This window comes from Artemia sp. Qi Xiang Cuo, chromosome 8 (genome assembly GCF_049724085.1).
Source record: "Artemia sp. Qi Xiang Cuo chromosome 8, ASM4972408v1, whole genome shotgun sequence".
Classification (NCBI taxonomy): domain Eukaryota; kingdom Metazoa; phylum Arthropoda; class Branchiopoda; order Anostraca; family Artemiidae; genus Artemia; species Artemia sp. Qi Xiang Cuo.
This window is the reverse complement of record NC_142801.1, coordinates 25,148,319-25,161,533: the sequence shown is the minus strand read 5'-3', so window position 1 is coordinate 25,161,533 and position 13,215 is coordinate 25,148,319. Positions and strand designations below refer to the sequence as shown.

The following is a 13,215-nucleotide window of genomic DNA, read 5'->3' as shown; positions in this document are numbered from 1 at the left end:
AAAAAAAAAAAAAAAAAACACAATGGTAACAAACACCTAGGCTGTGGCTAAAACTTGACTGGGAGAAACCAATACGAGTTTAACTCCCCCATCCTTTTTATATACTTTGCTAGCTCTTGCACCCTTCCTTCTCCCACAAGATTGACATTTAAAAGAATGGAAGATTTTCAACCGGTGTCTACTATTAGTTGGACCATCTTCAACAAGATGCCTCCACGTTTATAGGGTCATCTTGCACTTTTGGCTTAAAGTGAATCAGCCCTCCCAACTGGACTAGGTGTTTCCTGAAATTTACAATCCCTGTTGTGGCTTCAGCTACCATTCTTAACTCTGACCTAATTAGTCGTAGTTTATGTTTAATCAGCGTGGGAATAAACTTCATGTGATTGGGAGTGAATTTTGCAATATTTCTAGACCACTGGGGAAATTTTTCATCCTAGATATGGGCCATATAGAAAATTACTGGATATTAAAGGCTAAGTCCTCTTTTGGATTTGCTTATGCTGTTGAAATGTTCATTTATATGTTAATGTTTCTTTTCCTGTCATGATCTTCTTTTTTCTTGTGATAAATATCATATACGGGTGATATTTTGTTGAACCATATTTATAAGGAACTTATCGAAGCTACTAAACCAAAGGCCAACTAACCGAAATAAGAATATGATATTAACTATATCAAAAACCACAGAGATAGTTTATTAGTAATCCAGTCTATATCAAAAACTATTGGGCGCAAAAATCCAAGATTAAACTTAGATTAGCCTTGAAGATAACTTAAAAGTTACCAAAATTTACCGAGAATTACTAGAATTACCAAATTAAACTTCTGATACGGTGTGTTGTCTGTATAAATCGTTCTGTGTGTCGGGGCTATCCTTGAAAGTTGCAGGTCTGTACTTTTCCCATAAGCTAAAGAACTTTTGTAAATTAGCTGAGGCACATTTTTGGAGATTTTCTGTTGTAAATCTCCTGATTTCCAGATGATAATTTTAATAAATTTCTTCAACCACGTTGTGGAAGATCCCTAGAGCAAGATTTAAGCAATTCCTCTTACCCGTTTCCAGAATAAAATCTCAGTGGATTCTATGAACATAGTTATGGTATACTTCGAGCCGATTTTCTGAAGATTCTCTTATTGAACCTGCTATATATTCCCTGAGCGAAGTTATGGTAGGTACTACTACTACTAATACCTCACTACAGCCCCATGAGCCGCATGAGCCCAACACAGCTACGCACGCTCCTCTATCCCAATCAATTCAAAGCCTCCCTCTTTACAACCTCCCAAGAAGTTCAATTTCCCTTACGGCATCCTCCCTCCCCATTCGGGGACGAACTGCTTTTTGCAGATACCTTGAATAATAATCCAGTTCTCTAAACATTCCCAAGCAACAATTCCTGAGAATTATCAAGTTCACAGAAACATCATTTTTATCAAAGAAGCATTAAAAGAAAACTTTCCATTGTGCGCTCAAATAATCAAATATTTGCTTTTAGTATGCTGCATAACTTAGTTTTGTGGTAAGTGTGTGTCCTTATTTTATTCTAAATCTGATATGCTTAGTAAAATTCAAGTATAGAACGTTGAATTTTTGCATTAGATCTTTAGAACTCTTTCTTCGAGCACATAACCTGAATTTTGTTTTGAAATTTTATTTATAAAAATGATCTCATAAGAATCTTTCCTTGCTGTTGGTATGATGTATGATTTAGTTTTGAGCAACATTTCCAATTGACCAACAATTGCTCACAAAACACCTTAAAACAAATAAGAGAAAGAAATTTCTGTTTCTCGCCTGAGACGGCCAATAAATACCCTTGGATCGAACCGTCTAAAACTGATAATTTTTCGCTTTTTTAATGGTTTCAAAACTGAAGTAAACTTGAAAAAAAAGCAACGTTTCAAGTGCTATTTTTATAGTGAGGAAATACTATAACGAAGTCACAATTCTCTGGGAGGACTTGAGCCTGCTAAGCCTCCCCCCTTGTCCGGTGTATGTGCACTTCAAAATTCATTTCCTTTTTGTCAACAATTTGGACAAAAACATAAAAAATACAATGGGTAGATAAGACACACCACAGCTGGTTACAAATTTTTCAGCAAGACTGGAAGGCCATCCGCCCCCTGAACGCTTGCTTGCGTCTAGGTATTGGAAGCAAAAAAAAAAAATCAAATAAATCACCTAGAATTTTATTTTCTATCTTTATACCACAGTGTAGGGTTTTCAAATTTTATGACTAAAGACTTAGGTAGGCCAACGCGAAAATCATTTTGAGTTGGCCCGACAATTCAGGAGTATTCGAAGTATTTCACTTTGAGCAATACCACGATTGCCGCTGTGTATCATAAATACCAATTTAATACCGTAAATACCGACTGGTCTCGCCCCCTCCTCCATCCCAAATAATTTGACATTCCTGCTTGAGCACTAACCAAACAAATCTCCAAAGGATTCAAGTGATTTTCTAAAGTTAACTCATAACGGATGGTAATTAAACAAATGGCTTAAATGGATTATTGACGAAACCATGTTGGTTCGTCAAAATGTTTAGATTAGGTATCGCCTGACCATGCTTGGGCCTAATAGAATGAAGGACCAAATGATATAAAGGAGATTATTTTGGCCAAGTTACAAATAAAGAAACTACTACTACCAACAACTCACCGCAGCACCAAGCCACCTGAGGCCAGCATAGCTACGCACGCTCCTCCTGCATCGCAATCTATTCAAAACCTTCTTCTTTACACCGTCCCCGGAAGTTGCCATTTCCTTTAAATCTTTCTTCATAACATCTTCCCACCCCAACCACGGACGACCTGCTTTCCGTTTAGCCCCAGACGGTTGGCCGAAAAGGACAATCTTTGGTAATCTGACATCCTTCATCCATAGAACGTGCCCTAGCCATCTCAACCCTTTCCCTCATTATAGCCCTAGAAAGCGGGATTGAACCACACTTTTCACACAGGCAACTGTTTGAAATACGGTCAGTCAGCCGGGTACACAGAACAATCCGTAGGCAATTTCTAGCAAACCTTCATCCGCTTTTCGGAGTGCCAGTGCTTCAGAATCGTATTTCACCACTGTCATCACTGTAGCTTCCAATATTCTAATCTTGGTTTGCAGGCTTATCTTCCTATTCTTCCAAACTATTTTTCCAAACTGTGAAAAAACATCCTGAGCCTTGGCTATTCAACTTTTAACCTTTTCACTGCCCCCACCGTCTTTACTAATGATACTACCTAAGTAAGTGAAGCTGTCCACCTAATCAATCTTTTTGTTACCCAGCGCCACCTTTTCATCTTCACTTATTCCTAGCCTTAGCGACTTAGTCTTCTTAACATTAATTTTCAAACCTATTCTAGCACCCTGAACTTGCAAAACCTATAAAAGTTTATTCATTTTGCTCACATTTCGTCAAGGATGCTTAAATCATCAGCATAATCTAAGTCCAGGAGACTCCCCCCTCCCATATGATTCCGTGGTCTCACATCGGATTTTCTGTGCTCCACAAGACAAAGACCATCAAAATAATCCATATAAAAGGGGATAGAACACAACCCTGCTCAACTCCTGATTTAATATGAAATCAACTGCTAACCTCATTTCCTTCAGCACAACGGTGTTATTCTCGTAAATAGCACTAATTACTTTAATCTATTTGTCTGGTATACCATACAAGGAAAAGACCTTCGTTAAGGCTCTTCTATCAACTGAATCAAACGCTCGCTCATCATCTATAAAACTGAGGACTAAATGTGTTTGATGGCTCAGGGACTTCTCAGCTACTAACCTAAGAGTGGAAATTTGGTCGACACATCCTCTGCCTTTTCTAAAACCGCACTCCTCTTTTCTCATAACTTTTTCTATAGCATCTCTAAGTCTAAAAAGTATCATATTACTAAGTAATTTGCTACCTACAAAGACCAAACCAATGCCTCGATAATTACCACAATCACTCTTATCACCTTTCTTATGCAGTGGTTTAATTAGGGTTTTCCTGAAACCGCTAGGTACTTCACCTTTTTCAAAAATCGTATTTATAATCTTCAGTAGCTTATTTTTAACCTCAAAGCCACCATATTTAAGAAACTCATTTACCGTAGTATCAGTAACTGGAGCCTTATTATTTTTTAATCCTTTTAGTACTGTCGCTAATTCTTCCTTGACAAAACAAATCTTCCTTCACATCCGAGGCATTACAAACTTTTTCATTTTTATCTATATCTATTCCTGCAACTCTATCTAGGTTTAGCACATTCTCAAAATGTTCTGACCATCTCTCTAGCTCTTTCCTTATCACTAATTGTTGCCTCGTTCCAATCTTTAAGTGGGACATGTCCGGATTGACTAGTCCCTCTCAATTTATTAACATGCCAGTACAACATTTAACTATTATGCTGTCTAGCTGAATCCTCCAGATCCTCGGCAATTTTATCCATGGCCTCCACTTCACACCTCCTTAGTTCATATTTTAATGCTTTCTCCTCTTTCTTTACATTCGTTTTGTTTTCATATGATCTATCAGTCAGATAATTCTTGTACAAACCCCTTCTCCTCTCTCTAATAAACATAAAGCTTTTTCACTAATATTCCTAGCTGCACTCTCAACTTTCTTCCCTAACGCACCATCAGCAACTTAAAAAATTATTTTCCTAAAAGTATTCCATCCATCTTACTCATTGTTGAATTTTAAACTCTCAAATTTAGTATTCAACTGTCCCTGGAATGTTTTTCTCAAATTCTCATCCTGGAGTCTACCAACATCATAACTTCCCGGGAGGTAGCTATTCTTCCAAAATCTCAGCTTTTATAAAAAAAAAAGAAAAAAAAAGAGAAGATAACGAGGAAATAAGAGAATACAAGTTAAGCGGATATTTCGGTCAATTATGCAATAGCCGTCATCTGCAAAATACAACATAAAATAAACAAACATACTCAAAAAATCTCATTGATAAATAAATTCTAAAACTTCAGATAATAATTTTTGAAAGACACTCAGGTTCCTCGCCTCACAAAGGTTCAGTCAAGACCGATAAAAAAGGAATTATTCATTCATGCTATTATAAATTTTATTCTATTGATCAGATTTTTTTTAGTAAGTTTGATTCTTTTTATTTGTGTTATATTATATTTCGCTGATGATTGCAATTGCAAATACAGCCGAAATATCCGCTTAACTTGTAATCACTCTATTTCCCAAATTTTCTCGTTTTGTATGATGGATAGGCAGTAATGTCTTCGTCAGTATTTAAGTTAAAAATTCTTTAATATAGGTTAGATATTTGGCAAAACAAAAATGTCATTCGTCAAAAATTGTAACTGTCACTTGAGCAAACTTCGACCTAACGGAATAAAAGACTAAATTAATATCAAACGGATGCACTATGCTTAGTCAGATTTTATTGTTGTTAAATACAATACAATTAATTTCTGAATTAAAAGCACCAAGAAAAAAAAAATGAAAACAACACTATTAGATTCCGAGTTTGAGTTACAAGACTATAACAAGTGCAGATGACACTTTTGAAGGCACAAAAACCCCTTGATTAGGGGCCTAAAAATAAAATATAAATCAGGCTAAAATCCACATTTACACAAATCTGTTTTACAAGCGCAGAGGTGCTCTAATGTCTTCTATATTGACTTCATAAGGGTAAAAGATGTATTTCAAGAAACAAAAATTTGCAAAACGCACATTTAATTATGAGTAACAGTGTAAACACAGAGTAGTATGATTATAAGTAAACATGGAGGTCCGACATTAAAGAAATGATTGATATTTTCAAAAGAGGGATGGGAGGGAGAAGTTAAATGAGTCAAAGAAGCTTATATGGGATCTTTAGGGAATGAATCTTATAGAATCACCATTCCTATCTCTTTCTGCAATTGTGATTTGAGCAAAAGCATGCGACATTTCCACTTAAATACACGAGTCCTAATATCTCGTGGAGATCTCTGCGATTTTCCCATATTTTCTTAGATGAAAAAAAAAAATATGCAGCTTTTCTGACTTGCTTAAGTCCCCATCGAAAGATTATGGCACCCCTTCGAAACGATTTCCTGTGTGCGCCCTTTTTCAGTCTTTCAACGAATGAATGCATTTATTTCCTACCCACAAATACAAAAAAGTAAATGCAGAGTACAATATAAAAAAGGAGAAAAAGAAATAAACAAGACCAAAATACAATTTTGCTGATGTAATCTGAAATCTGGAACATTTCTCAGATAGCCAAAATCACAAAAAAGGTGGTGAGCTCTTTTTGTAACCGTTTCGTGGTGACCCTTACACTTAGCCTATCGGTAAAGACTATTATTAACGTTTACATCTACTTCAATAGTCCATTGAAGTAAGTGTTTTTCACTCGCTTCCCTTGCTTTTTTTCACTCTACCTAGCAACGTAAATCCCATTCTCGATGAGCATGGCTTGAACGAAGCATTAAGAGGGCCAAAAATAGTGCTATCATGGTTCCTACCTTATAGTAAGTGGTAACATCACTTGTTAAGTTAACCAGAAACAGTGTAGTAAGGGGTTATAACACGGACGTATATAACTCTATTTTTCTTTTTATTTACTAAATCAAAAATGCGGAAAAAAATTGTAATTTTTTGCAAACTTTTTAAATTAACTTCTTAATTATACTGTTAGTTTTTAGCAGCAACTGAGAACCAAGATTATTTTCGTATTTATTTTTTATGAGATAAAAATCTGCAAAAATCATACAAATCTGCTGCTGCTATCCACGGCCGACTTTATGAAGTTAGAAAGGTATAGTATTAAGCTTGGTCACTGAACGTACGTAGTTTTACATTAATCAACCCAAAAATAAACCATAATTTCATATGCAGTTTTTTTCTAGATCGTCTACCTGACAAAATAAGCAGTTACCGCAAGAATGGGAACTAAGGTAACAAAAATGGTAACATGAATGGTAACAAAATTATCCCTATAATTCCACGAGGTTTCTGTAAGAGATGATCTAGCATCTTTTCAGGCAATAGATCTATGCAACTTTCCATGTAAAGCTAATTTTTTTCAGTATCCCCCAAAAAAGAAATAATACGCCAATGAAACATCAGTTATCTATCTTCCGCAGTGATAATCGTATATGTCTTTTTATGAAACTAGCATACTACCATCTTCTGGTAAAAAAAAAAAGAAGGTGTAGACAGGTGACGACTTTGAGTCCCAATCCCCTTAATATTTTTCATAAAACGTCTGCTGACTGAAATTATTATTTCCTACCCACAAATACAAAAAAGCAAATGCAGAGTACAATATAAAAAAGGAGAAAAAGAAATAAACAAGACCAAAATACAATTTTGCTGACGTAATCTGAAATATGGAACATTTCTCAGATAGCCAAAATCACAAAAAAGATGGTGATCTCTTTTTGTAACCGTTTCGTGGTGACCCTTACACTTAGCCTATCGGTAAAGACTATTATTAACGTTTACATCTACTTTAATAGTCCATTGAAGTAAGTGTTTTTCACTCGCTTCCCTTGCTTTTTTTTTACTCTAGCTAGCAACGTAAATCCCATTTTCGATGAGCATGGCTTGAACGAAGCATTAAGAGGGCCAAAAATAGTGCTATCATGGTTCCTACCTTATAGTAAGTGGTAACATCACTTGTTAAGTTAACCAGAAACAGTGTAGTAAGGGGTTATAACACGGACGTATATAACTCTATTTTTCTTTTTATTTACTAAATCAAAAATGCGGAAAAACTTAATTTTTTGCAAACTTTTTAAATTAACTTCTTAATTATACTGTTAGTTTTTAGCAGCAACTGAGAACCAAGATTATTTTCGTATTTATTTTTTATGAGATAAAAATCTGCAAAAATCATACAAATCTGCTGCTGCTATCCACGGCCGACTTTACGAAGTTAGAAAGGTATAGTATTAAGCTTGGTCACTAAACGTACGTAGTTTTACATTAACCAACCCAAAAATAAACCATAATTTCATATGCAGTTTTTTTCTAGATCGTCTAATTACCTGACAAAATAAGCAGTTACCACAAGAATGGAACCTAAGGTAACAAAAATGGTAACATGAATGGTAACAAAATTATCCCTATAATTCCACGAGGTTTCTTTAAGAGATGATCTAGCACCTTTTCAGGCAATAGATCTATGCAATTTTCCATGTAAAGTTAATTTTTTTCAGTATCCCCCAAAAAAGAAATAATACACCAATGAAACATCAGTTATCTATCTTCCGCAGTGATAATCGTATATGTCTTTTTATGAAACTAGCATACTACCATCTTCTGGTAAAAAAAAAAAAGATGTAGACAGGTGACGACTTTGAGTCCCAGTCCCCTTAATATTTTTCATAAAACGTCTGCTGACTGAAATTAGAGACCCTTGAACACAAATACTGGGATTAGATGACATTGATGAGAAGGTGTCTGGAATTTTTAGACAAATGCTAACTGTAATCGGATGCCATTATAAAAACAAGGTTTTTTTTGTGAAATCTTGCTTTGTTGATAAGGGACTGGGTCAATCAAATTTAAATGCACCGATTGCTTAATTAATTAGCCGTCTTGCTTAACACTTAAAGTTGTTTTACAAGATTTAAAAAATATCTTTCTTTTCACTGAGCAAAGCTCGGTCCCTTCGTACCACAGATTTACGAATATATGGATACAAAATTTAAACTAGATGCTCAAAAAGAGTTCTAAAGATATGTAGCTAAAATTCTATGTTCTATAGTTCTAATTTATACAGCCTTTCAAATTTGGCCTAAAATGTGGACGACACAAACAACAAAACTAAATTATACAACATATTAAAAGCAAAGATTTGATTATTTGACCGCAGAAATAAAACTACAAACTCCATCAAAAGCTATTAAAGTCATTAATAATCACTATTCAAAATGCATCGTTAGGATCAATATCACCAAATCTTCTGTTAATCCCATGGCAGTTAAATAATGTCACAAAACACAAAGAGCTTAAAATAAAAAGACGCAAGAATTATAAATCCTTTGAGGGAAAAAGGGTTACGGATTAATCTACCTCAAGGAAGAAATAATTAAAAGGATTATTTCCAGAACTCAGTTACCATTAATGATGATAAATTATTTCAGTTTCATGGCATCGCATAACAAAAATTATGCGCAATATGTATTACTATTAGTGCAAGACGAACTAAAGTGTAGCCCATTTTGTGTTATAAGCATTTCAGGGGATAGATTTGCTGTTATCTACTATTTTTGACTGAAGGAAATGACGGAAAACCAAGGTTCATTAATTATGATTAAGTTCCGGACACACCAAGTTTCTCGGAGGATCCCCAATCCCGACCGATCTGGGATTTTAAATTATAGCGGGAGTGGGCTAGAATTCTTAGAAGTTTTTTTTTTGAAAGATTTGTAGAAAACGGTTACCATTTAGTTTAAATTTACGTTCGCAGCTTTAAAATACGTGTCCTTAATTTTTTGGACTTTTGACTTTTTTGAATCGTTACGATCAATATCACTGCTTTTCTCTGTTAATCATATGGCAGTTAGACACTGTCACAATTTGTGACTTGTCATAATTTGTCACAAAAACACTTAATCCTGTCCTCCGGTAAGTTTGTGAAACATGTCTTCATTTAAGGATTGGTTTGCCTCTTTTGACCTCATTGATAGAAATATGTAACCACCAATAAACTCATGGACTACTTTACAGTCAGCTGATGTGACAGAGAATATAGCATTACCTTCTTCAAACTGAACCATCATGTGCTTGATCTCCCAGTTAACATTCCACGCCTGTAATAAAATATAAATTTATTAGCAATTTTCAAAGATTTTCAGGGAAAGAGAGATAAAAAAAAAAAATTGACAAGGCATATTTTTAGGCACGAATTTTTAATTTTTGGGGGTAAGTGTAAATCAAAATGTGAAGACGTAAAGGAAGTGGAATTTTTGGCTTTAGTTTTTTAAGGTTTTCCCTACTCTCTTTGGATGGGTTTCAAGAGGAATCCCAATCCCAAACATTGGTTCAAAGCACTCTTCCCCTTTTCCCCCTAAAATGTTATGAGATTTGTATGTTTTGACCTAGGTCCTAGAATAATGTGCAAGATCCCCACAATAAATTACGGGACAAGACGGATTAAAATATCCTATTCTAAAATCAATCCCAAGTTCAATAAATTAAGTTTTAGAACCAAAGTATTTTTTCATTTGCTAGTTTGAAATAAGCCACTCGTCTAAGATCACTAGCTGCATCAGTAGTGATTCCAAATGGCACACAAAATCACCACAACCAGTACTGTTTCATAAGACAAAGAACATTCACTGATCTTATATTTACCCTTAGAAAAGGTGTGGAGTCAGGAACTTTCAGCACTGACGACATGCATACTCTTTGGGAAGTGTCGCCAACCTCATGTTTAGCTGGTCAATATCAAGATTATTCGTTTACTGGCAACAGTATTATTTTTAGTCTACCTGCTATTTTCTTCATCTTCCTTTTTCATTCCGCATGTCACTTCTTCAATTATTACAGGCCATTAAGAAATTTGTCCTGCTCTTGAAAGAGGGACACTTGAGGGAGCATACCCTTGCATACCCTTTCAGCATACCCTTGTTACTAAAAATATTTGTTATGTTTCCGTGAATGTCCGAAAGTGGTGAAGGTCGAAATTCACCGGTGAATGTCCAAATACCTTTTTTTTTCTCCTTGGATTTAGTCAGCGTTGCCAGTCAGGCTTTTCAGTTTTATGCAAGGTTTAATGGTGGCAGGTTTGGTTAGGTGGGTTTTTGACCCATTTCTGAGATTTATAACCTAATTTAACTAAACCTAACATAACTTTTACCGTCAAAGCTTGCATAAGACTGAAAAGCCTATTAGCAAAGCTATAGAATCCAAGAAGAGAAAAAACAATTTCGGACATCACCGATGAATGTTGACATTAACCAGATTTCGGACATTCACAGTAACAACTCTACTCAACTCACTTCATTAGCTCACCATTTGTAATTGTATATTGTTGTGGGGCGGACCCAATTGGCATGAGGCTCAGGCCCGAAAGGTCCATTGCCTCCACGCCCCAGATGGCTGACCTTACAGTCACACCACTAAACCTACCTCAAGCCAGGACCAGGGTTTTGGAAATACTGATATTTGAGCCTGCATCCTGAAGGACACAGGATAGCAAGTCTACTGTGCCATTCACTTGGCTAGAGTGACTCAGCTCATCATTTAGAAAGAGCGCAAAACCGATATTTATCTTTCAGATATATGATAACATATCGAGAACTCGCTCAGTACATGTAATTAAGGTTTTTTTTTTACTTTGTTTACCAGTAATTACTTTGAATACAGGTCATTCTATTGTAATAGAACCACTTTTGAGATGAACATTTAAAACAAAAAGCAATGAAAAAAAAATAAAATAAAAAATAAAGTCGTTTTTGTTGTACATAGTTGTAATTCATTTTAAAGTGAATTATACAAGGCTTCTCTTACGGAAGAGGTTTGACCACCATCTACAAAAGAAATCTATCCTACTCTTGAATACAATTGCCCCCATGTGCTCGCTAAAAGTGGACCCGGGTTCATCAAAACCCGAATTTGCTGTTTAGAATCAATACAAAATATTATTCCTTTCTAGTCATTCTATTCGCGCCCCCTGAAGTCTACAAAATTTGATATAACTTCATATTTTTTACCGGTTTTTCTTTCGTTTGTTTTAGCCTCAATTTATCTGGCATTATGCAAAATTAGGTCCCTAACTAAAGTCTATTCAGGAAATAGAAATAGGGCTCAGGGTTACGATAGGTTTCCCCTCACCTTTGGGCTGCGATAGGTTTTTCTTCTTCTTTTTAATCCAACCTCCTAAACGCTCTTTATTTTCTATACCAAATAGCTTCCTTAAGGTACCACCCAAGGCCGTACCCAGAGGGGGTCTGAACCTCCCCCCCCCCGCGAAAAAAATGTTTGAGTCGTTAAAACGTAACAAAAATGGATATAAACAAATTTTGTATGCGTTTTATGCGTCTTTTTTTTTTAGTAAAACTCCCTCCGAAAAAAAAAAATCCTGAGTGTGGCCTTGGTACCACCTACCATCACAAACAAGCAAATTAAAATTTTTACCAAATTATAAACATTGAAATTTCATCAGCTAAAACTAATTACATTTAATTTATGAGCATTCTACAACCAACTATTCAAGTGAGCCGAAGCTCACTTGGATAGTGAGGTGAAATTTCTTTAAAATTAACGGTGAAATTTACTTCACCACTATCCAGCTGTAAACTAAGTTAGACTTCTTGTCGTGGAATTTATTTCGCCTTGAAATTCATATATTTTACCAATATCCAGCTGAAAACTACATTAAATTGCTTGATACGATATTTATTTCACCTTGAAATTTATTTATTTCATTCTTGAATTTGGTTCACCTTCTTGGATACTCCTTCGTAGTGGCATAACCCATTATAGTGTTTGTAAGATCTGTCCACTTTGTTTTTTATTAAACAAATTCCCCAGTAACATCTAAGTTTCGGATACCAGGTGACGCGGAAAAACACGAGCAAAAACAAGAAGAATAGTTATACAAGTTCTGCATCCACCAAGTCATTTTTCAGAATGCCCTTCCGTCGAAAAATTGCTAAAAACCCACAAAATACTTTTTTCTCAGAAGTCTCTCAATTATCTTAAATTTCTTCAATTTACTCACTTATACCCTAACTTCATCTAGATAATACATCACGTCTTTACATTATCTTACACAGCAATACATTCAACAATTAGACAAGATTTTCCATTTAAATCTTTAAACTGTAATTCAATCTTAGTTAAATTAGCCCTTCTTAATTCAACGTTTATTTAATTTGATTTCGAAAGTTTTAATTCAAATATTTAAAAAAACGTTTCCAACTACTGAAAAATCCACCCAATTAATGATTATCTACCTAGTTATCTCAAATTCCCTCCTCAAATTTACTTATTAAAACCCAAAATTCCCTCCTCAAATGTACTTACTAACACCCAAAATGCATCAAAATGAAAAACCTTGTCCTTACATGTTACACACAACAATGCACTCAAGAATTAGACGGTTTTCGGTTTCAAACGGTTTCAAAGGTTTTCTATTTAGATATTTAATCTTTAACTCAAATCTCAGAACTTTTGAACTTAATCAGTCTCATAAAAGCGTGAAGTGAAGTCTTTAATCCTAATTTATTCAAGAAATAAGAGTATT

General features: G+C 35.0%; 1 protein-coding gene across 1 annotated transcript in view; it reads right to left on the bottom strand.

Moving 5' to 3' along the window:
* Positions 1-9,330: 9,330 nt before the first annotated feature.
* LOC148949268 (unc-112-related protein-like) overlaps positions 9,331-13,215 on the bottom strand; it is a 73,336-nt gene continuing 69,451 nt past the window's right edge. Inside the window, exon 12 of the mRNA XM_089093310.1 lies at positions 9,331-9,775. Coding sequence (XP_088949436.1) covers positions 9,575-9,775 — 201 coding nt within the window. The 3' untranslated portion in view covers positions 9,331-9,574. The remainder of the gene's footprint in view (positions 9,776-13,215) is intronic.